Genomic DNA, 23,212 nt, shown 5'->3' with positions numbered 1-23,212 from the left:
GAAACAAGGAAAAGCAATGCGGTTTATATTTTGCAAGCAGAAAACAAAATAAAAGAGAATTATCGATTCAAGAAAGAAAATAACAAATCCATTGGGATAAAATCCTAATGTCCGTTAATAGAAATTATGAATTTCATATTATAAATGTTTAGTTAAATCGACTTCTTACCATATTATCTGATTTTTCTATGTATAATGTGGTGAAATTTTAATACGTGGATCATCGACATATGATGTCAACTTATATTAAAATATGAAGAACTCATATGATCTAATTGTATTGAGACACATGAAAAATTACTCTCATATAGTAGTGCACTATTATTTTATTACAAAAACTCATTCGATATTGTCTCACTTGGCTTCATGATACGAATCGCGGATCCAGTCAGTGAAAAATATTATTTTTTATGCTAAAATTAGTTTTTGTGTGTGTGTGAATATGGATCGAGTTACCGCGTTTCACGAATATAAATCCGTGATAACGTCTCACATGAGAAAAGTCTATTTTTTAATTTCCATTGTTTTGGTCCGGTTGCATATATGACGTTGGTCATGTCAATATTATCGATGTTAAGTCAACATTCTGATTAATTAAGAGTAAAAGCCAAATAAAATAAAAGTTACTCTACCAAATTCAAAATTTAGTAGAAAAATCCGATTTATGGATCTGCTGATTTTGATGGATATTGGAGCTGGAGAATACGACAATAGAATTTCATTCTTTGGGCTCCATTCGATAAGCCCAATTAACCATTGCTATGACCCAAGCCCGTAAATCACTATGTCCTTGAAAAAATGTGAATGTTCTAAAACCCTCACGTGATTTACTGACAAGACTGCACTTCGACGCTACTAGCTGCACTAAGGAAACGGCACTGGTGGCGGCCCTCGTAACGGCCTCGTTAGCTTGTTTCCGGCGAGTAACTTTTCTATTCGGTTGAATTTTTCTTATGACCCTGAATTGATTTCTTCTAATTCAACTCGTAATCCATTGAAATCAGATAAAATTTATTGGAGGAACATGATAATTTTTCGTGCATGTGACAGATGGCTGATAGTTACATAATTGAAACAGGAATCCGTCGAAGTTCACAAAATTGCTTAAAGTTCCAAACTTGACAAGTGCAGAGAGAAAATCGAAATTTTTTTCTCAAAATCTTTATTGCGGACTTCTGGATTGACTTGATCAATTGCTTCGTCATCTTAGTTAACTCAAATAAGTTTCTGTTTTCTAATAAGCTCAACTTGCTGAAGTTTGACTTTTCCTTGATAAGTGTTTGTTGGGTTCCAGTTTTGTTATTGATAATGACTATTGTTCTCTTGTTAAGGTAAATTGTTTATTAAGCTCGTGTTTTTGTTCTTGTCAATCAACTGCTTATGATCTTAGTTGTAACTTGTTTTGTCATTATAGTAATGTAATATGCGCGTTAAGAGATTTTAAACGGGTGAGAAATAATTACCTCCGAAAGTAAAGTTGCTCGATTGTTTTAAATTAATTTGGATGTTAATTTTTGTAATTGTCAGAAGTACGTTCCTATTCCACAGACGTCTAATCACATCAAGTAAATCACCTGCACCACTGTCGTTTCTACCAATACAAGTAGCATCTCGGCCGTTGATGGGATCTCAGGCGAGTGAAGTTGAATGGCCTGCCAACAGAGTAAGGGATACCTTTGTCAAATTCTTTGAAGACAAAGCGCATGTTCATTGGAAATCAAGTCCAGTTGTTCCTCTCAATGATCCAACTCTTCTCTTTGCAAATGCCGGTGTTGTATTTTCCTCCCTTCCCTTCCCTGCTTTTAATATGATGTAGCAGCTGTGTGAGAGTTCTTGTGTTGTACCGAATACTGATGCTTGTAATATTTGGGGAACAGGGATGAATCAGTTCAAACCCATATTTCTAGGCACTGCCGACCCCAACACTGAGTTGAGCAAACTGACCTGTGCTTGCAACACCCAAAAGTGTATCCGTGCTGGTGGTAAACACAACGATCTCGATGATGTGGGCAAGGACACTTACCACCACACTTTCTTTGAGATGCTCGGAAATTGGTCATTTGGGGACTACTTCAAGAAGGAAGCCATTGAATGGGCTTGGGAGCTTCTCACTAAGGTAAGCCCGCTCATATATTACCAATCATTATGACTAAGATGGAAAGAAAGAGTATATATTTCATCAGTGTTTGCCTTTTTCCTGTTTAATTATTTTATTTCTTTCAGGTGTATAAATTACCTTGTGATCGAATATATGCCACCTATTTTGGAGGTGACGAAAAACTTGGTCTTCCACCTGATACTGAAGCCATGGAAAATTGGCTCAAATTTCTCCCTCCTGGGCACGTGTTACCTTTTGGATGTAAAGTATGTCCATTCTTCATGTTCAACTTCCATATATATGCGTGAACTAGTCCCATATTAAGAAAAGATCTGGCTTCTTAATTGTGCTCAGAGCTGCATGAACATTTCTATAGCCTTGATTTAAGTTGGTATTAGGGTTTTCACCTTCTCAAATATTGTGAGACTGTTGCTGCTTTTTATTACCATAAAGCCTTGTAGGCCAGAATTGTTTTGTCACCTCACAATACACAGTATTACAAGGAAATGCTTGAGCAGAAGAAATAAGTCTGATAAAAAACGTGGTGATTGATAGACCAATGCTCTGCTAACTGGAATATTGTATGAGCATGGGCAGAGTACGAAGAGAAGCAATAAATACATTTGATATAATTTTTAGCTTTGTAAAGTCTTGTGAGTTGTCATCTACGTATGTGTTCAATTTATTTATGGATATATTTGATACTCACATAGTTACACGTTCTCAGCATGCAAACTCTAGGTAGCTAGCTGGCTGTTTAAATCATACTGTGTGTTATGTATACACTACTTTCCAGTGTTGTAAACGGCGGGAGGCGGTGGCGGGGCGATTAGTGACCGTCTACCTCCTCGACCGCCTAGGCGGTTGAATTTTTTTAAACATTTTTTATTGGTAATCATATATAATCATTGAATTTTTTTAAACATTTTTTTTATAGGTAATCATATATAATCATGCAGTGTAATCACAAATAGTCATCATATTCATCATTTTTTAATGTAAGACGTGTAATTAAATACCAAAAAACTAGGTTTAAAATTCAAAGTTTCAATCCACTATGATACAAGTACTAGACAAAACATAACTAATCTTCTAAATTATCTACATATGCACCATCAACTGCATTCATAATCCTCTCATCATCGGACTCAAAATCAACATCTTCTTTCTCCTCTTCCAATGTATCTAAATTCTCATCAAGTTTTTTAATGAGGATGTTCCTTGCACTCCTCCTTGGTTGTAGCACTTCATCCGCTTTCCAATTGCTTCAAACATGAGGTTGATTGCATGAGTCGCACAAGAGGTCCAAAAAATTTGAGGTTGTCTAACTTTCACTAAATCTGCCGCCACCATATTGTTTGTGGCGTTGTCCATAACTACTTGAACAACATGTTGCAGGCCAATCTCAATAATATATTTTTCAACAAACTCAAAGATATAAACCTCGGTGTGTGCTTCCATGGATTCTTCAATAGAACCAAGGAGTGAAGTGCCTAGCTTGCAATTAACACATATATTCATAATGCTTCTTTTCTTGTGATCGGTCTATGCATCGGTCATTATTGAACCTCCATTTTTCATCCACTCTTCTTCATTTTTTTAGAGATAATTTGGTTATCTCAACTTCTTGCTTCAAGAGTGGCTCTCTTAAAAGATATTGACTTGGAAGTTTGTAGCCCGGATCGAATTGGCCAACCGCCTGTACAAGTTTTCTAAAGCTTTGATTGTCAATTGCATGAAAGGAATCTCCGCTTCATAAATCCATCTAGCAAGTACTCATGCACATCATTTGTTAACTTTAACTTCATGGCATCAATTATGTTTTGTTGTCTTGCCTTTGTTGGATCGATTGCAGATGTCAACTTATCAATAAGCACGTGGTCTTTTGAATTCTTTCTTGAAGAATTTCCCACCACCTGACAATCATCATCTTCTGCATCAACACATATGTTTACATCCGCTCTCTTTTCCTTTAGTTCTTCCACCCTTTCTCGCTTCTTATTCTTGTTATTTTCAAGATAGGCTTTCGCTCTTTTTTTGTCCTCATCGGATGCTTTATGACATGCTTCAACTTGTCCTACAATATCCGCAACATGATGTTTCATCCTATAAACTCCTCCTTTAATAAGCTCTTACACAACTTGCATATGATCCAATCCCTTTTATCTTTATTATACAACACCCCATAATCCCAAACAATATCATTAGACTTGGCTTAAATTCCAATTACTCATTGTTTATTTTTTTCCGTCGTTAATTTTCAATAATTAATAAAAAGAAAAAAAGAGTTTGAATTTTGAAACAAAATCTGGAATATTATGTAAAAATATGTTAAATATACAATACCTAAAATAAAAACAAAGGGTTGTGTTTTTATAATTAGGGTTTTTAAAATTTGTTGACTTTTAACTAGGTTTTTAAAATTAATTGACTTGATTGGAGTTATAAAATTATTGACCACCTCAGCTGCCTGCCGCCCGCCTCGACCGCCAGATGGGTTAGGGCCACCTTATGTAAAGACGGGGTGGTCAAGGGCCACCTAGCCTAGGCAACCGCCATTTAGAACATTGTTAGTTTCTTTCTATTTTTTTTTTAAAATTAATTATATGCTGCTTTGAATAGGACAATTTCTGGGAGATGGGAGATACTGGACCTTGTGGCCCCTGCACTGAAATTCATTTTGACAGGATCGGCAGTCGTGATGCTTCCTCCCTAGTGAACAATGATGATCCTACAGCAATTGAAATATGGAATCTTGTGTTTATTCAGGTCAACTCATCATTGTTTAGGGGCTCTTAAACTGCTTATTTCAAGTCGCAATGTGACTAGTTATCATAGATTCTCTCAGATTATTGATATACTTTTGTTCGTTGATATCTATTTGCAGTTTAACAGGGAATCTGATGGCTCATTGAAATCTTTACCTGCAAAACATGTTGACACTGGAATGGGTTTCGAGAGGCTGACTTCTATTCTCCAAAATAAGATGAGCAATTATGATACCGATGTGTTCTTACCCATCTTTGATGCAATACAGAAGGTAAACTTCAATTCAAAATTTATTAAGTCCTGTCCTTCGAATTATTGCAAATGTTACTCTTGTTGCTAATTTACTGGTCGAAGAATCAAGAATAAATAACAATGCAATTTTAAATATATATTTTTTTATTTAAGACATGATTATGTACTTTAGATTTAGATTGTTTCAGTTGGCAAAGTAGTTTTTCATCTCTACTTTATTATTTTAGAGTTCAACTATGCGGTGTTAAGGTGTTTGCTAGCATAGTAATTTTATTTTCCATACTCTCTACTGTGGTCTCATGCAATATTGCGTCACGGTATCAAGTTGTTTGAGTAGTTTCTGAAATCTGACCTTCCAACAGGCTACTGGATGCCGGCCGTATACTGGAAAAGTTGGTTCTGATGACGTGGATAAAGTTGACATGGCATACAGGGTAGTGGCTGATCATATTAGAACGATTTCATTTGCCATTGCTGATGGCTCGTGTCCTGGTAAAGTACTGTACTTAGTCTTGGAGATCAATTTAATCCATAGTTCTGTGGTTATCTTCAACTAGCAAAATGCATTAGTAAGTGTGGACATCTCTCTCTCTCTCTCTCTCTCTCTCTCTCTCTCTCTCTCTCTCCCAGTGAGATCAAGTTTGGTTAATTTTACATTTTTTGAAAAAAGTTAATATATTTATCTAACAGATGTGACTGAAGCAATTAAGCTGTTGGCATTTTGTTTATTTGTGCATGAGAAGGCCTTCAAAGTTCTCTGTCATAATGTTGAGATTTCATGTTTTCTGATATTACCTTTCATACCTTAAGTAACATGCTCAATATTGGTTGTTAAAACATGTACTTGGAGTTCATCTTGATTTGGTAATTTGCAGGCAATGAGGGGCGTGAGTATGTACTAAGGCGCATTCTTCGTCGAGCTGTGCGATATGGTACTGAAGTCCTAAAAGCACAACAAGGCTTCTTCAATGGGTACAAAACGACATGTTTGTTTTTTATAGTAATATTTTATTATATTTACTCATACACATTGAAAAGACGAGTAGTGCTTTGAACTAGATATCCACCAGAATGAAATGTAGGTGGAGCAGGTGTATATCAGTATATGCATGCATGCATGCATTTATTTACACATATATTTATGTGTGTGTGCATCTGTTTATTTTTTCATATATATTATATTACTTAACAAAATCCTATAATACCCTGATCAGTTTTTGTTAATAATTTTTATGCATCTCTTTTTTTTCTGACTAAAGTTTTATATAATTTTTCGTTACTTTTAACTTTTTATCTCCTATTCTACTTACATAATTCAAGACCACATTCAATTTATTTGGGCGCTTCCCAATTCATATTTGGGCTATTGGATTGGTTGCGATTTAAAGAATTATTAAGCAATTTAATTTCAAGAAGGTATTTGCTTGGATTAATGTCTAAATTTGAGTTGGGCTTTCTTTAAGAAAATTAATGTATTTTTAGATGATTGTGTACACTTGAGGTTGTTTTCAGCTGATCAAAATTCACATTTTTACATGAATGCATATTAAATTTGTGTTACAATCAATGAGATTTTGTAATGGGTCTAATGGCCATCTATACTTTAAAATGATTGACATCAACTTCATAAAATTTTGTACCGTTTAGGTGGATTTGGTTTTTAACTTAACAATTTTAAATTGTAAATATTTTTAGATTCCAAGACCACATGAGTTCATCTTGAAGTATTGTACTTGATGAAATTTGATTATTTTTGTTATATAGATGATGTTTTTTTAATAACAAATTAAACAGCTCCATCCCTTTAAGTGGTAGACAAATTCTCGCATTGGGCCTGGATTGTATATGTTAGCAGGTTTTGTGCTGGGAATTTCTCAGCTGTTTACTGCCCAGTTATTTGATGGTTTTTGTTTGGTCCAGTTCGGTCATTAATAAAAAAAATTTAAGCTAAATTCGTATTTATTAGTTTGCTGACATAAAATCAATGGATCTGTTCAATGCTGTGTAATTGTATTGTCTTCCCATGATTATATCATTACGAAAACAGGCTGGTAGATGTGGTGGTGGATGTCATGGGAGATATTTTCCCCGAGCTGAAGCAACACAAGATAAAAATTCAGGAGATAATTGCAGATGAAGAAGCCAGCTTTGGCAGGACTCTGGTTAAAGTATGTATACTATTTTTTCTTCCTTATCATTTGTTTGGCTTTACTTTGGGTTCAGCAGGGATGTTTCAAGAGTATAACTTGCATGTTTTGACCAGTATAGATTCCTTTAGAGCGTTTGCTCACCAAAAGCATTCAATTGCAAGATAGTGTTCTCTAAAAACTTCTTAAGCTATGGGCGACACTGATTTTTAACCTTATCCACGTTATCAGAATCTAAAAGTTATTGGTAATGAAATGTTTATAAATTTACTTCATTCATTTTTAAGATATTCAATAATAGGTGGAGTATTGATGAATATTCTATATGTTAAATCACTCTGTAGCTAAGTGGATACATAAGTGCTCCTGGACTATGTGTGATTTTGTTTGTCTTATTGATGACACTGGCTTAACCTATCCGTGCTCTATGGTATAAACTGCAAAGCTTATTTTGCTTCCATACTAGTATTATCAAAATATGTATTATATTTCCATTAATTGTGTTAGTTCTGTGTTCATTTGGTAACCACCCACTTCCCACATTGCTTGACCTGTTCAGGGAATCGAAAAATTTAAGAAGGCTGCTCAAGAAGTCCAAGGGACAACCCTCAGTGGGCAGGCAAGGGGTTCTTGTTAGCTATTGTTGTGTTTCAACTTAATCTTATTCTTGTATGTTTTATACTCTTATGTGTACTATGGTCAATATCAGTTCTAAATTAATATTTTACTAGTTCCCTATAATATATTGTTCTTACTGGTACTCAAATGTAATTTTCTATAGATTTATAATTGTCACATTGCACAATTTAATTGTTAAAATAATTGTGCTACTCCAGCTGGCCATTGGTGCTCGTTGATTTTCTGGTGCTTTGTCTCACTGCAGTTATTCAAATGAATGCAGGATGCTTTCGACTTATGGGACACGTATGGATTTCCTCTGGATTTAACACAGGTGACTATGCAACCATCTTTTGAGCATGAACAAATAAATTTTTCGTAAAATACTAACATCTTATGTCTCACAGTTGATGGCAGAAGAAAGAGGCCTGTCTGTTGACATAGAAGGTTTCAATGTGGCTATGGACAAGGCAAGAGAAAGGTCAAGGAATGCTCAGAATAAGGTGTGAGATTTGTGTTTCTACTTGTTCGTATAGATACATGACGTTAAATGTCGTTAATTTACTGCTTCTTGTTCAAAGTGAAATTTTGATGTTGGTGGATGAAAAATTGGCAATAATAAATTCCATTCAAAATTGACGGGTATTGTTTGTGAATATGATCTATATTAATTTTTGGAGCGTTCTTTTTTATGATTTAACAGCAAGCTGGTGGTGTTATAGCCATGGATGCTGATGCGACATCTGTGTTGCACAAAAAAGGAGTTGGTGCCACAGATGACTCGTTTAAGTTTACTTGGTTTCAGGTTTGTGCCTTGATGGATTTGTATTTTCTGGGGTTTTTCCATGATTTTGTAATTATTTGAATCCATTTCACACATTGTCAGTTTATTAACACTAGCAACTATTTTATGATTTGATGTAAATCACCTTCCTGATTTAGTTGCTTATTATGGGTATGCCTATTTATGGCTTTTTAGTTTCTTTTAAATTTAATCTCTATTTGTATGAACATATCGTAAACTTTTGTATTTTTACCTACTTGATGGATTCAATCCTTTTTGTTTTTCGGTTATTTTTACATTAATGCGCTCAATTTTGGCGACATGTCAGTTGGATCTTAAAAATCAACTTGATTCAACTATGCTTTTCATGTGGTAATTTTGGGTTGGCTCTTGGCCTGTTCCTAATTATCGAGACCACATTTAAATTTTACTATCAAATTACCCAATCATCCCATTAACCTTTTCTTCTAACCGAAATAGAGCTAAAAAAAGCGGAACACTTTTTACGTGACAATTGGCTTTGTTCAGACTTCAGTGAATAGTTTGGGATGGATCAACCCATTTATGAGGCATAGCCCTTTGTGCAAAATAACCAGATAGCTATTTACGACGGGACAGTGGTTTCAAAATTTTTACCGGGTCAATTTGGTCTTCTTGGGCATTTGTTTGGTTGTACTTGTATTCGAGTATGCTTCAGTCTGTCATTTGTATATCATCACATTTCATTTTCTGAAAAATCTTCTAAATACTAGTCAGCTCGATCGATTAGTTTTGTTGTCGCATAGAGATTGATGACTGTTAATGTCAATATTGTCGCATATTGATTGATGACTGTTAATGTCAATGTGAGAACAGTTCTATTCTTGTAAGTTCTATAAAGTGCCATTTGTGCCCATCCACAACTGAATTAATGATTGAAATCTATTTTGCCATTCACCTATTTGTGGAATCCTGTGAGTCTGGAGTGAAGGTCTTTATTGGCTTTTTTCTCTATAGACTTGAGCATTCTAGTGGTCACACATTTTGCCTGCTATGTATTGCTCTTTGAACCTCTTCGGTTTATCATTTGCAACATTGTTCCCGAACCCAGTTTTTTTTGTTGAAAACCCGATGGTGACTGTTTCTTTTGTTGAAAATTGATTTCTAACTTAATTTTTGGTATTATACATATGGTTGATTATTCTAGTGAGGGATTGTTATTTGCCTCTCCTGTTGAGTGTAATGACATGCTTTTAATTCATCGTTATTATTATTGCTATAATTTTGAAATGAGAGTTATGCTGATCTCAATTGATTGGCTAGACCAAATGACCTCGAATTGACCAGGTATCTGACCAACCACTTCTTTAAAGCTGCAAAAATTAGATCAAGTTTCTTACTTTTTGTTAGGTATATGAAGTTGAATTATTTACTTATTTTCTTCCTAAGAAGTTGGTTCCATCTGAACTTAGTCATGCAAATCTGTTATAACTTCTTTTTTGATGAAACAATGAATTTTAACTTGAAGATCTATGCTTTTACATGGCTCATAATTCTAGGATCATGAAAGTGTGATAAAGGCTATTTACACTGGAAGTGAGTTTTTGGAAAGTGTTGCTCATGATGAAGAGGTTGGCATTATCCTGGAAACTACCAGCTTCTATGCTGAGCAAGGTGGTCAGGTGAATATTTTGTTTTGATAAGGATCTATAGTGCATTTGACTATAAGTGCCGTACATAATTTTATAGTTTAAAAGGTACTTTAACTATGGAATGAAGTCAATGAATAAAGAAGAACTTGGATTAGGAGCTGGATTTTCAGGCATAGAAGAATTACTCTCCTCTTTTAAGCTAAAGATATACAATGAATTATGCTTGATTAAGTTTATGTATCTTACTAAGCTCTTTCATTTTCTGCACTCCATATTGGTCTACATTGTTTTTGTTTGTTTTAAAGTCAAACAGTAAAGCAGCTCCTTTTATATATTTTTAAGTCCCTTGGTATGATTGCATGTGCGTGTGATGACGTACTTTCATATGTGATAGAGTTGACTGAGTTCATTTCCTTGTAGATATATGATACCGGCTTGCTAGTAGGTCATGATGGAGTTTTTGAAGTTATTAACGTTCAGATCTATGGTGGATTTGTTGTTCATATTGGCTCATTTCGTGGAAAAACTGGCCGATTGTTTATTGGAGATAAAGCTATTTGTAAGGTAAAATATTCCTTCTTGCTATCATAGATGAGCCATGTCATTCAACATGCCATACTAATTGCAATTTTCTTTATTTTGGGTTGAGCAGGTTAACTATGATAGACGGACAATGATTGCTCCGAATCATACATGCACACACATGTTGAATTTTGCTCTAAGGGTATGCTCGTGAATAAAGTTCATGGAAGTTTCTAATACTAGTGAATTTTTAATTATATCTCAAGTGTAGTCTTTGACTAATTGCCTTAAGTGCAGCAAGTACTTGGGGATCATGTTGACCAGAAAGGTTCCATCGTTCTTCCTGAAAAATTGAGATATGATTTTTCTCATGGTAAGCTTATTGTTGTTGTTTGACCATACGGATTACGAGTATTCCAATTGTTTTTACACCTGAAACAGGAAAACCTGTAAAGCCCGAGGAGCTGCGAAAAATTGAGTCAATTGTAAATGAACAAATACAAGAAGGGCTGGATGTATTCTCAAAGGAGACCAGGCTGGCTGATGCAAAGAGTATAAAAGGTCTAAGAGCTGTTTTCGGGGAAGTAAGCTTCTCCAAACAATTTCTCTTTAGTTTGAGTTATCCAAACAAAGGATTGAATTTCTATATTTTCTACTTTTAAATGTTAACGCAAGTGCTCACTTCTGTTGATGCAGGTGTATCCTGACCCTGTCAGGGTAGTTTCAATTGGTAAGAAAGTGGAGGATCTACTTACTAATCCTGATAATGAAGAATGGTTGTCAATCTCTGCTGAGCTCTGCGGGGGTAAATATAATGGAAATTTAATTGCTATCTAAAGGTGGAACTTTTTAGGATTCTAAAGCCATTTGTTCATGTCTACAGGTACACATATGTCAAACACGAGGGAAGCCAAAGCATTTGCTCTCTTGTCCGAGGAAGGGATTGCTAAGGGAGTCCGTAGAGTTACGGCAGTGACGTTAGATTATGCTTTCAGAGCCATGGAACTGGCATCCTCCCTTGAACAAGAAATAAACAACGCATCCAGGACTGAAGGAACCATTCTGGAACAGGTTCTTACACTTGTCATCTGGATTGCATGGGTCATGGATTGCTATATTTATTTTTAGTATAAAGATTGAAACCTGCCCTATCTTCTTTCCTACAAGAAGAAATATCATATATCCTCGGGCACTGATTCATGTTCTTGTCCTTATTCAAGAAGGAATTTTTCTGACTTTGTTCCATCAGTGACATATTTTCTTATGATTAATTTTTCTTGCCCCTGATATCAGAAAGTAACCTCTTTAAATGGCCGTGTGGAAGGAGCATCTATCCCTTCTGCGAAGAAAGCTGATCTCAAGGCCAAAATCTCCGAGCTCCAGGTGCTTTCTGTAAATTCTTTGTGGTGATATTTGTCAACAGAGGCTCATTTAGCTGTTTTTGGATTCAAAAATCATACATGGAGATGCCATGCTTCCTCTTTTTTTATTTTTGTTTTATTGTTCGAGTGATGAGAAATGGCAAATTAACTTGGATTACCTGTGTAAATTTCTTCATGAGTGAATGGATAACTAGAATTTCCAAAAAATGTCCCGTCCGACGTAAGTAGAATCGAGGTTAGGAATAATTTTTCTTCAATAAAAATTATGACTAACAGAATTGACTTGAATGTCAAGGAAACATTGGTTTCTCCCATTAACTAAAGATGACTGCATGCCTGCATCTGACTACAGTTCGTGGTAGAGGAACTGGATCAGACTAGTGTTAATGTGGATTGAGACCATGTTGTAGGAAAGGTATTCAAAACTAACTCCAAGATTTTTGTCAGAGTCAAGTGATTAAAGCCAAAAAGAAAATCGCTGAAGAGAACATGCAGAAAGCCATTGATAATGCTGTGCAAATGGCTGAAGCTGCTTCTTCAAATGGAAAAGCCTACTGCATCTCACATGTCAATGTTGGTTCAGATACTACTGCCATCAGGGAAGCAGTTGTCAAAGTCATGGAGAAGAAGGTTTTAAGCTGTTCCCAACTCATCTTGTTACCTACTGTTCTGAACTCTGATTCATAAGTTACATGAAATTACGCTGGCCTTCTTAATTTTGTTGGTGGATGAATAGGGTATGGCGATTATGGTCTTCAGCAAGGATGAAACAGCGAACAAGGCCTTTGTGTGTGCTGGTGTACCAGAGAAAGATGCCAATTACAAGCAATTAAATGTCACAGAGTGGTTGAAAAAAGTTTTGGATCCGATTGGTGGAAAGGGTGGTGGCGGAAAAGGGGGTCTTGCACAAGGCCAGGTTTGGAATGTTACTTTTATTGCTTATCACAATCATAGCTGCACTAAATTGTTCATCGACCTAATAGCTTTGAAGTTTGCGTGCATTTTTGTCAAAAAAAGATCATAGTCTTCGGGATTCTTCTCCCTTGTGTTTCAGTACTACCAAATCAGCCATGCGTATAAAAAGTGTTAATGCTCTTTTACGGAGTAGGTTTTTATTTTTATACATGGAAAGAAGCTCTTTGTCGATGAGACCTTTCCCCAAAAGCTAGTATGATGCTTATCAATTGATCTGATAGAGGCATTTAAAGTTTACTACCATTCTTTGTTCATGGGTGCCTTTGCTCTCGAAAAAGTGGTTACTTAGCTAAAAATGATTTACAAACTCTTGATCCCAGCGCTTGTGTGCTTCAAATGGTAAGAAGTGTAGAAAATTTCGCTTTTCACTTGTTTGAGCAAATGAGTTTGAGTGCGCATGCATATTGTTGTTTGATTCATTCTATGCTTACTCTATGCTAGCTGCTCATCATAGTTTTATTTAGATTCCTCGTTTCTTTCATCCAGGCAAGTGATTCATCCCATATGACAACTGCAATGGATGTGGCAGAATCCTTTGCTGCCATGAAGTTGAATTGATGCAAAGGGCAATATCCAACTCGTAATCGACTTCGTTTCAATTTTTTTGCTAAACAAGTTATTGTTTATCTGTATTTATAATAACTTGAAGTTTTCGTGGATTAGAAGTTTTAAGTGAATTCCAGAGTCAACCTTTACTGGATTATTAAAATGTGTACTGCATTTTTCTTCTCATTTTTCATTTTCTTGTTCAGTTTCGTGCACGCAGTTGTGCTTTCATTTTTTAAGAACCACAGTGTGGAATCACATGCGCATCACGATTCTTATTTGCAACATGAATCGTCGATGGTGTGGAGCCTTACTTTTCCGCTTAGGAAGGCCGGAATTTCAGTGGACCATTCATTCTTTGCTTCATTTCAGGTGAATAGTGATAGTTCCTCTTTGAAACGTGAAATGTTATTTGTCTCTTAAGCATAAGTGAACAAATTGTGCATGTGCAGATACGAGTTATATTTTTGTATTGTAAAGATTTAAAACTCTGAAAATTCTTATATATACATTTGCTGAAAGTGAAACAATTAATCGTGGAGAATACGATTTTGCTTGACTGATTTTTGTAGTAGATTAGTCGTTTGGACATAAATATTGCATATTTTCTATAGTATTTGATCAGTGATTGTACGGACCATCTCAAAATTCACGTTATTATTTAATTTTAGTCAAGTATTCAATTAATACATTTAAAATTTTGACTATCAATTAACTTTTTATATATAATAATTGAAAACGTGTTTAAGCGGCGCACGAAATTAAATTATTTTCGTGTGTGAGAGAAATTAAAGCAGTCCTTGTTTAATTTAAATTCACAAGATAGAAAAATAGATCAATTTTAATGTGATGTCTGATTAAATATTAAATGTTTTTTCATAATATCTATACATTAGAAAAGAATTCAACACGTTTTTCTTTCGAGATTCTTTATTTCCTAGATATTTCTAACAAGTTTGGACGACCAAGGAGTCGTACAAAATATAATTAGTTTGTTTTATTTAATAATCAGAAAATACGAAATACGTAAAAAGCAAAAGTGAAATGGGTTGTCAGAATTGACTGTTTCACGCCTTGTTAGGCTAAATTATTTTAGCACGACTTTAACTATTTTTAAATTTACAACATGTCTGCTGGAGTTTTATGAATTACCCAAAAAACCCTTGTTGACTATCCATTCAAAGTCTCAATTCTTGCTCCTATAAATATGATCCACCCTTTCGAGGTAGAGTCTGAAATACCATCTTTCTTGAGTATATTTCGAACTTTGAATCCAAAATAAGAAGCATCTTCTTTCTTTCTTTGTGCTAAAACTAAATATGTCGATTATTTCAAGTTCTAACGTTGTTATTGGGCACAAGTCGACGACTCGGTTCCATTGGAAGCCTGCAGTCTCCAACTTGGGTATCTCAAGTTTCAAGACCAGGTTTGAGGGCAACAGATCAAGGGAGCAATTTGGTAGTAAACTCAAAAGGTATGTATGTATATGTATAAATAGGTTTAGTTCTTTTATTGTCATAAAATTTGTACTACGTACAAAGTTCTGCCTGTTACAAGTGCAGATGAGTCGATGGTTTTTTTTTTTTTTTTTAGATTTGATGCGATAATTACTATGTAATAGGAAATTTATTTCATGGTTTTGTTTTGCTAGAGTGGAATAATGGATTATATATATGTTTCTTTGCATTGCAGGAGATCTTTAACCGTTTATGCTAATACTGTACCGGCTGCTCCATTGCCTTCTACCCCTCCACCTTCCGGATCAATGTAAATTAATTTGCTCATATAATATATGTGTGTGTGTGTGTGTGTGTGTGTGTATTCTTGAAGTATGATGATTTTAATTTCATTAATCAATCTTGACTAATAACATGCATGATTTTATTCACCAAATTGCAGCAAAAGTTGGATTCTTGGATTGGTGGTATCACTGATATTGCCCTTCTTCTCTCACAAATGGGGACCATTATGGGTTCTTGAAAGTAAGGAAATCTTCCCAAATTTAAGTTTTTCTTCTTCTTTTTCATATGACAGAAAGAATTCTACAAATAAAATTATCATATAATTTTCAAGTGTCCTCGGAATTTTCTATGCGCGACTCATCGGATGAATCTTGTGGAGTGCAGAGAGGATTGTAAATGCAGTGCAAACAGTGGAAGATATCGTGGAAGTGGTTGAGAAAGTGGCGGAAGAAGTAGAGAAGATTTCCGAAGACATATCGGATGATCTTCCCGAAGGAAAATTAAAGGAAATGGTGGACTATGTTGAAAATATGGCTGAAAAAACAGCTAAAACTGCTGATTCTGTCGATGATCTTATTGACAAGGTATACAAAAAAAATTTAGAATTCGATATTTTTTTGTCTTAAAGGTGATCCAATATTATTTTTTGAATATAAAATCTATTTTCAGTTTATTTGAGGCTAATTATCGATGTGAAAATTCAGGTTCAAGAAACGGAAGAAAAGGTGAAGGGCATAGTCGAATCTAGCGATAAGGAAGTCAAAAGTTCTCCTAAACAAGCAACGGAAGACAATTGATTATTACAAAATGTTTAGTCTATAAATTCTTTAATTTTTTTTAATTTAATAAGCTGGAATATGTCACACTTGCAATTTTGTACATATATATATGTTCATCGTTTCCGTGGAAGATTACTTATTCTGAATCATTTATTGTTCGAAAATTTTAATTAGATTTATAATTTTTTAGCTACTTAATTGTAACAATCTATGCTGAATGCTTGAGACAGAATTAATAGAATAAAAATATATTAAACCTAAAACTTTAGAAAATACAGACAGACACACCTGATCGATTATTACACATCAAAATCACAAAAAAAAAAAAGCTTTTCTTACATTAAAATAAAAAAATGAAAATTACCCTTGAAAATAAGTGAAATTGGCTACATAGAGATCATCCACCTACGATATGCTTTGCTAGCTGTTTGGTGGGATCGGAGCGGCGTGCGACTGGCTTAGGGTTTTATTCTCTCCAAAATTTGCAATAATTCATGTATTAATTAATTAATTAATTAAAATATCCTACAACTCTCAATTATTCTAAAGCCCATAAATATTTAATTNGAAATCGAGCTATATATGTGTATATATATATATTTATTGGACGGGAAAAAAGTATAAATTTGTTAATATTAGAATTTAGACATAACTCAACCACAAAAGTTAGTTCAAGGGGGGAAATTGTCTAAGTTCATATATGCAATTTTCAGGTATTTTATCCGACTGATATGGGACAACTAACACACCCCCTTCCTCACGTCTAGGAATAGAACATGGTGTTTACAAATAACCCAATTATAATTAAAACGAGTGGCCTAACTATAGGCAATTCAACACATAACGATGGAACTTGAGCTCTGATATCATGTTAAGATTGAAGCTTGGACCTAATATACATATATTAATTTGTAATGTATAATATTAAAATTAGAATTTGAGAGTGGATATATAATTTAATAACTATTATGTTGTAACTTTCATTAATTGGTGTATAAATAGCAATTTTTTTATGTATCTGTCTATTCTAATTTCTATGTAATAATGTATGTGGATGATATATAACAACGTTTGAAATTAATATTATTTTTGCACCTTTCATTTCATGTCTGTCTTTTCACCACGTCGATTCAATTTGACGCAAAAACAGGCCAAACATGTGCTGGGGATAATAAATTGCCATTATATATGTGTGTGTATATATATACATACATATATATATATATATCAGTGCTAACTAAATTTGGCCAGTTTTGTCGTTTGTGATTGGTGGCTATCTGACCACGTTGTCATGCTTTTTTTTTTTCCACCAAGGTATCTCTTTCCAATATATATAATTTTTAAAATTATAAAAAAAAAATTATTTGCATTTTTTTATGTCCACATGTGTTTTTCGGGTAAATTTTGATACAAAACATTGAAAAATTTGGAGCTCATATATGATATTTTAGTATTAATTGTTTTAGTATGATATAAAAAATAAATGTTTGCCCTTAAAAAAAAAAAAAGTTTGAATATAAAATTGGAAAAACTATGTTATATTAACACTTGCTATACTTGTTTGTATATTTAAATATTATATATTAGTATCAGATTTAAAAGAATTGATATTCAAATATCATATATTAATACAATATTTTAATATTTTGTACCGATTTTCATCCGAAAAGACATGTAATATCAATATTTGTTAAATATGTTTGAATACTCATAAATCATATATTAATATCGGCTCTGAAATATTTTGTATTTCAATATCATTAATTATAACAATATTTTAAATGTTTTGTATCCATTTTCATCCGAGAAAATATATATCGTTAATAACAATAGTTTGAGTACCCAAAAGTCATATATCAGTGTCAAATCTGAAATATTTTGTATTCAAATATCATATATTAGTATCAGATTTTCAATACTTTGTATCTAATTTGATCTCATAAAAAAAATTGGGAGCTCAGAGAGTGCATAAACATTTTTTTATATAAATCAAATGCTGTAGAAATTTTTTTGGTCCGACAGAAATTAAACACAAATACAACTATACTCTTGGGGATTTATTGATCATTTACTCTTATTATATTAACATGCATGTAATAATATTTACTCTGAATAAAATAATATTTTTTCGTATTATTTGTAATATTCACGTATGAGAGAAATCGGATAATATAAAATAGAATTTAAAAAATGCACACAAATACACTTGCGACGCTAGCTAACGACATTGTTAAGTGTTTTATTAAAATTATTTTGGGGATGCTTTTTTTTTTTTCCTTAATTGTAAGTTTTTTGTACGAATGAGTTTAGCTATTTTTCAAAATAATTGAAGATTTTATTTAATTGGCTGAAATAGTCGAGCATCATAAAATAATCTAGTCTTGTGGGGCTAAGCGTCTCATGATGTTATTTGAAATTGAAACCTATGTTCGTCCTTCGATTCTACACAAAAATTACATGATCCTAGTAAAAACAAAAATTACACCCCTCCCTCCACCCCATCCCACCCCAAGTTGTACTAAAAAAAAAAAAAAAAAAACCCCAAATTCGAGCCAAAAAATTAGTTTTTGTGATCTATTTTTTACTCATCATTTATAAGTTCGGACCACAAAAATAGAATCATTTGAAATTCATTAGTCAATTTCAACTCCATCGATCTATCCGAATATTAAAGTATCAAGAAGTATTTTCTAAACCAACGAGTAATTATCCACATTAAGTTAGACTTGTGTGTGTATGTCTATATATATATATATATATATATATATATATATAGTTTTAAAAAAATAAAAGTAACAAATTAATTGAGAAACTAAAGAAATAATCTTGAGCTAAAATCTTCTTATATATTATAATGTATTTAGAATTTCAAATTGTTGGAGTTTATAGTTAATTGATTTGTGTGTCGAAGAGGGGTTGTAGGAGTTGGGGCCAATTGGTGTAATGGTGCCCAAACCAACGTTGTTTAGTTTGTCTTACTCGTTTGAGTTTCAAATTTAATGTTAAACAAAGATGGGTTAATTATATTATCTGTTTTGGAGTTCTTCAACAAAATAAAATAAAATAAATATGTAATAGAAAACCCATTCCATTGTGCTTGACTTTAGGTAGTAAAAATTAACGGAGGAGCTTACACCATGCATAATGGGATACAAAGGGATCGTAACTCGACGCATATCAAAAACTCATGCGCGACCATTGATTCAGGCTAAAAAACAAACTCAAAAAGAGTCCCAAAATTAATTATCGTCAGATTTATTTCAAGTTTTAATTGTAGAGAATTTCCACGGTCAATGTAGTATATATACTCAACACACTTGTATGTTCATGCTATTTTTTTATTTCTTACTTTTAAGGTAAAACACCCAGTTGGCAAGGACCATTTGCCTTAATGACGAAGATGAGGTAGTTCAAATATCACCGCCAACGTTGAATGTGTATCTATTTAGATTAAAAAAATTGTATTAAAAAAAAAAAGACATATTTGAGGATGAAAGAAAGATTTAATGATATAAAAACAATAACACGCGTGAGAAACATATAGATCATGAATATTTTAAATGACTAAGTCTTTGTCGCACGAATTTTTATCTATGAGACGAGTCAACCTTATTGATATTTACAATAAAAAATAATAATCTTAGCATAAAAAATAATAATTTTTAATGGATGACCCAAATAAGAGATTCGACCCACGAAATTAATCCGTGATATCGTCTCACAAGAATTTTTGTGATTTTAAATTTGTAATGTGTTATTTTCTTAATTATGCAATCTTTTAATTTAAATTTTTTGGGAATTTATAACTTTTTTTAATGAAATGTGTTACATTAAAAGGGTAAAAACATCTTTAATCAGCTAATCACGTGCCTCGTGTGTCAGTGCACGTGCCTTTTTTTTTAAAAAAAAAAGTTACAAAAGAAAGAAGTAAAACTAAATATGTGTAATAATTAAATACATTGAACTTAAAATTAGAAATGTTGTAGTCCAATTCATGATACGGATGCAATCAAAATATTGCACCAAAATTCACATTAGAAACCACCATAGATCACAACAAAGCAAGGCAATATAGCCCTAGGATTGAAAACATGCAACTCGTCCAAATTCGAATAGACTCCGCTGTCCCCGGCCACCGAGTCGTAATCGTCGACACTCAGGGCAGCCAGCTCGACGTTCCTCTTCACCCGACCCGCTATCACCCGACACACGAGCATTGCTCTCTTCCCTCTATCTAACAACACATTTGCACTGTCGTGTGCTTTACCACTGGTAGCAGTTGTTAATATACCTATCAAATAAATAAGATAAAAAGTGATGAATCATAATATGTACAGCGACCAGTGATAAGTTTCGATTTTTACACTGAGGTAATTGTTGATCATATATAATCATCATGAAAATAGTATGATTTGGCAGAAACGTAACTTATACCTTTTGTAGAGACGTCGGTTGCGACTTTGAACCCGTTTCGAATGATACTGCACACGCTGCAGGTGGGGATGGAGTTGCATAAGTTGGAGGATCCATTTAGGCCAAGTGAGCACATCAGAGTGGTGCAATGGAACCGCAGAAGCTCGTTGCCATCGGCGAGGCAACGCGGGTGTTTCTTGGGCAATCCAGTAGCTCTGGTCTTGATGGTGTCCCTGTAATCCTCAAATTTCGATATGGTTCTAGGGGTATTTTGGACTTTCAGTATGCGGTCTATTTTGCACACCGGGCCCTCTCTCTTGAGCCAGCTTGACTGAAATATGATCTCCACTATGTTCTTGCTTGTGTCTTCCGGACCCAATTCACATACTGTTGAATATTCACATATATGTGTATATATTAGTCACTAATTTTAGGATTTGGACAAGTATTTACATGTAATTATTTGAGACTTTCTTGATGAACACTTCTACGCATTGGAGTACACGCTTCCAAACTTTGCAGCAAAAAGTTCGACTTAGAAAAAAACAATGTAAGAAGTGTTAAAAAAAGATGCTTAAGGGAAGCGAAAAAAAATTACCGGCATGCCTGACAGACTTATGAAGCTCCAAATTCTCAGCTTTCACGAAAATTTCACCGCATTCAGGGCATGGAAATATAGTAGCTCTCAAAGAAGGATCCCTGGTCATTCCAAGAACAGGATCCACAACCATCCTACACTCATAGCATCCAGATAATTTCCTGAAACCCATGTTTCTGAAGGACCCAGGAATGGAATTAGGAGAGCGCGTAGGAACAGTGAGTGAAGAAGAAGCTGAAGAAGAAGTCGAAGCAGAATTAATTGAACCCACAGCTGACCCGTACAAAGAATTATTGATTTTCATGGATCTGTTTGAAGAGTTAGCGTCGTTCTCAGTGCAGGATGAGACCATTAACAGAACAGTACTCCTCTTCTTCTGTTCTACTGAGTTCTCGGGCCTTTGCGTCACTTTCGTGTTGCTGCAGAGTGAACCCGAGCATCTCGTTTTCTTGGTTTTCTTGTGAGTTTCTTCGAGGGTTTTTTCTTTCTTTGCCTGCTTTGATATGTAATTTTGCTTGCCTTGAATCACTTTCTCTTCTCCATGAGTATGTTTAAGCTTCTGGTTTGGATTCTGCTTTATTTGTTGCTGTTCTTGTTGCTGTGCTTGAAGATACTTGCAGGTCATGAAGAGGCTCCTTACAGCGGCCCAGGAATGTGGTTTCTGATCATCAGGATCCTGATGTTTGATCTGAGAATGACGGCGGTGGTACTTGTTTGGCTGTATCTCCTTGGATTTATTTCTAGGATTTCTTCTTTTAGCCGCCATTAGAGAAGCGAGGTTGAAGATAATTTGGTGTAATTATTTCCAGTTTTGTGCAAATAAGCAGCAGATATATAATTGATAGTGGCAGTGAAGAAAGTGAGACAAAGAGAGACTTTTACAGAGAGAGGATAGTTGCCATGGGAATGACATATAGGTATATGTAAATATGTAAAATTAAAGGAGTTGGCTTCGAGAGTTTGAGACTGGATTTGGGAGCTACATACTTAGAAACAATATCACCATAATATATATCATTATTGGATAAATAAGAAACAAAAACGAACCATATAATTAAAATTGTAAAAGAATTATCAAAAAATTCATAAAATTTATTATAACCTTTTTTAAAAAAAACATCATGATTTTAGTTTGATTTGATTAAAGTTTAATATAATTATACCATCGTTTGAAACAATTTTATTATTATTAAAGTTTTCATGAAATTGGTTTTATATTGGATTTATAAGATGTCCGAGTATAATATTTTCAAAATATTTAATTATTAACGTATAATTGCATAGGCATATGCACACTCACGATCATCCTATAAAAATAATTTTTTTTATCGTATTTAAGTAATAATAAACTTAAAAATTTAATCTAAGTATATTAGAATCCAATTATTAAGCATTGTTTAGGAAGAAAATATTAACTTTTGCCAAACTGGTTTTTTCAGAATGAAATATGGTTTTTAGATTAAAAAATGTCTGATAGTTATTTGAATATGAAATTTATTAAAACAAATAAAATTTGAATTTGTATTAAAAAATACTCTACATTATTTGTTGTATTTTTATATGTATATCATATATTGACATAATTTTATTACCTGTTTTATATTCGAACAAGGGACGATAATAAAGTTGATAGAAAAGGGTGGGATGGTCATATATATTTTATTCTATTATATTACTATTAGTTTTACTATAAAATAGACAATCAATGCATCTTAAACAAGGAAGGATGGAGAAGGGAGGCGTCATCTATTCACTGACAATCCACATGTGTAAATCATTAAAAACTCTATATATAAGGGTGCAAAAAGATTCCGATCTTAAATACATAATTCACGTACTTGATGTTAACTCCAAGGCCAAAAGCAAAATTATTAAATAATGAACTCATTAATTGCAATGTTTTCAATGTTTAAGATAGGACATCCGGATAACGAGGAAATGCTACTTTCTAGTACT

At 33.7% G+C, this 23,212-nt stretch overlaps 3 protein-coding genes across 5 annotated transcripts; 2 read left to right on the top strand and 1 right to left on the bottom strand.

Annotated features, from left to right (window-relative positions):
* Nucleotides 1–805: 805 nt before the first annotated feature.
* On the top strand, nucleotides 806–13,939 carry LOC140983637 (alanine--tRNA ligase-like). Of its 3 annotated transcripts, none has more exons than XM_073450762.1 (24): nucleotides 806–923; nucleotides 1,528–1,769; nucleotides 1,878–2,116; nucleotides 2,224–2,364; nucleotides 4,721–4,867; nucleotides 4,986–5,138; nucleotides 5,482–5,611; nucleotides 5,995–6,091; nucleotides 7,167–7,287; nucleotides 7,826–7,885; nucleotides 8,168–8,218; nucleotides 8,292–8,387; nucleotides 8,588–8,689; nucleotides 10,207–10,329; nucleotides 10,720–10,863; nucleotides 10,952–11,023; nucleotides 11,119–11,194; nucleotides 11,263–11,405; nucleotides 11,518–11,626; nucleotides 11,705–11,892; nucleotides 12,115–12,204; nucleotides 12,651–12,833; nucleotides 12,940–13,119; nucleotides 13,665–13,939. In XM_073450762.1, the coding sequence occupies exons 2-24, from the start codon at nucleotides 1,622–1,624 to the stop codon at nucleotides 13,734–13,736; spliced, it is 2,865 nt and encodes a 954-aa protein (XP_073306863.1). In that variant the 5' UTR covers nucleotides 806–923; nucleotides 1,528–1,621; the 3' UTR covers nucleotides 13,737–13,939. The 3 variants fall into 3 exon arrangements, with proteins under 3 accessions (XP_073306863.1, XP_073306864.1, XP_073306862.1); XM_073450763.1 differs by having other exon boundaries at nucleotides 808–919; XM_073450761.1 differs by lacking the exon at nucleotides 806–923 and adding an exon at nucleotides 1,294–1,331.
* A 1,010-nt stretch (nucleotides 13,940–14,949) lies between these two features.
* On the top strand, nucleotides 14,950–16,438 carry LOC140983638 (uncharacterized). Its single transcript, XM_073450764.1, has 5 exons — nucleotides 14,950–15,198; nucleotides 15,417–15,491; nucleotides 15,624–15,706; nucleotides 15,851–16,050; nucleotides 16,171–16,438. Exons 1-5 carry the CDS (start codon nucleotides 15,044–15,046, stop codon nucleotides 16,261–16,263), a joined length of 606 nt encoding a protein of 201 aa, XP_073306865.1. The 5' UTR covers nucleotides 14,950–15,043; the 3' UTR covers nucleotides 16,264–16,438.
* Nucleotides 16,439–20,173: 3,735 nt separating this feature from the next.
* LOC140982318 (uncharacterized) lies at nucleotides 20,174–22,233 on the bottom strand. The gene is made up of 3 exons (XM_073448794.1): nucleotides 21,257–22,233; nucleotides 20,680–21,045; nucleotides 20,174–20,536 (listed from the first exon to the last, which is right to left on the bottom strand). Exons 1-3 carry the CDS (start codon nucleotides 22,020–22,022, stop codon nucleotides 20,280–20,282), a joined length of 1,389 nt encoding a protein of 462 aa, XP_073304895.1. The 5' UTR covers nucleotides 22,023–22,233; the 3' UTR covers nucleotides 20,174–20,279.
* Nucleotides 22,234–23,212: the final 979 nt, after the last annotated feature.

The sequence above is a fragment of the Primulina huaijiensis genome, chromosome 8, assembly GCF_012295235.1.
Source record: "Primulina huaijiensis isolate GDHJ02 chromosome 8, ASM1229523v2, whole genome shotgun sequence".
NCBI classification, from domain to species: Eukaryota; Viridiplantae; Streptophyta; class Magnoliopsida; order Lamiales; family Gesneriaceae; genus Primulina; species Primulina huaijiensis.
The sequence above is the reverse complement of the archived record's forward strand: the minus strand, read 5'-3'. Positions and strand labels throughout refer to the sequence as shown.

What these genes read in the sequence shown, in the direction of transcription:
- LOC140983637 (XM_073450761.1), top strand. Translation starts at nt 1,309, where the DNA reads ATGACTATTGTTCTCTTGTTAAG. An exon ending in GGACAACCCTCAGTGGGCAG is followed by an intron (nt 7,886 to 8,167) that starts GCAAGGGGTTCT and finishes AAATGAATGCAG; the next exon opens with GATGCTTTCGACTTATGGGA. An exon ending in GAGATATGATTTTTCTCATG is followed by an intron (nt 11,195 to 11,262) that starts GTAAGCTTATTG and finishes CACCTGAAACAG; the next exon opens with GAAAACCTGTAAAGCCCGAG.
- LOC140982318 (XM_073448794.1), bottom strand. Translation starts at nt 22,022, where the DNA reads ATGGCGGCTAAAAGAAGAAATCCTAGAAATAAATCCAAGGAGATACAG. An exon ending in TAAGTCTGTCAGGCATGCCG is followed by an intron (nt 21,046 to 21,256) that starts GTAATTTTTTTT and finishes AATATTCAACAG; the next exon opens with TATGTGAATTGGGTCCGGAA. An exon ending in AACCGACGTCTCTACAAAAG is followed by an intron (nt 20,537 to 20,679) that starts GTATAAGTTACG and finishes TTTATTTGATAG; the next exon opens with GTATATTAACAACTGCTACC.
- LOC140983638 (XM_073450764.1), top strand. Translation starts at nt 15,044, where the DNA reads ATGTCGATTATTTCAAGTTCTAACGTTGTTATTGGGCACAAGTCGACG. An exon ending in ACCATTATGGGTTCTTGAAA is followed by an intron (nt 15,707 to 15,850) that starts GTAAGGAAATCT and finishes TGTGGAGTGCAG; the next exon opens with AGAGGATTGTAAATGCAGTG. An exon ending in TCGATGATCTTATTGACAAG is followed by an intron (nt 16,051 to 16,170) that starts GTATACAAAAAA and finishes GTGAAAATTCAG; the next exon opens with GTTCAAGAAACGGAAGAAAA.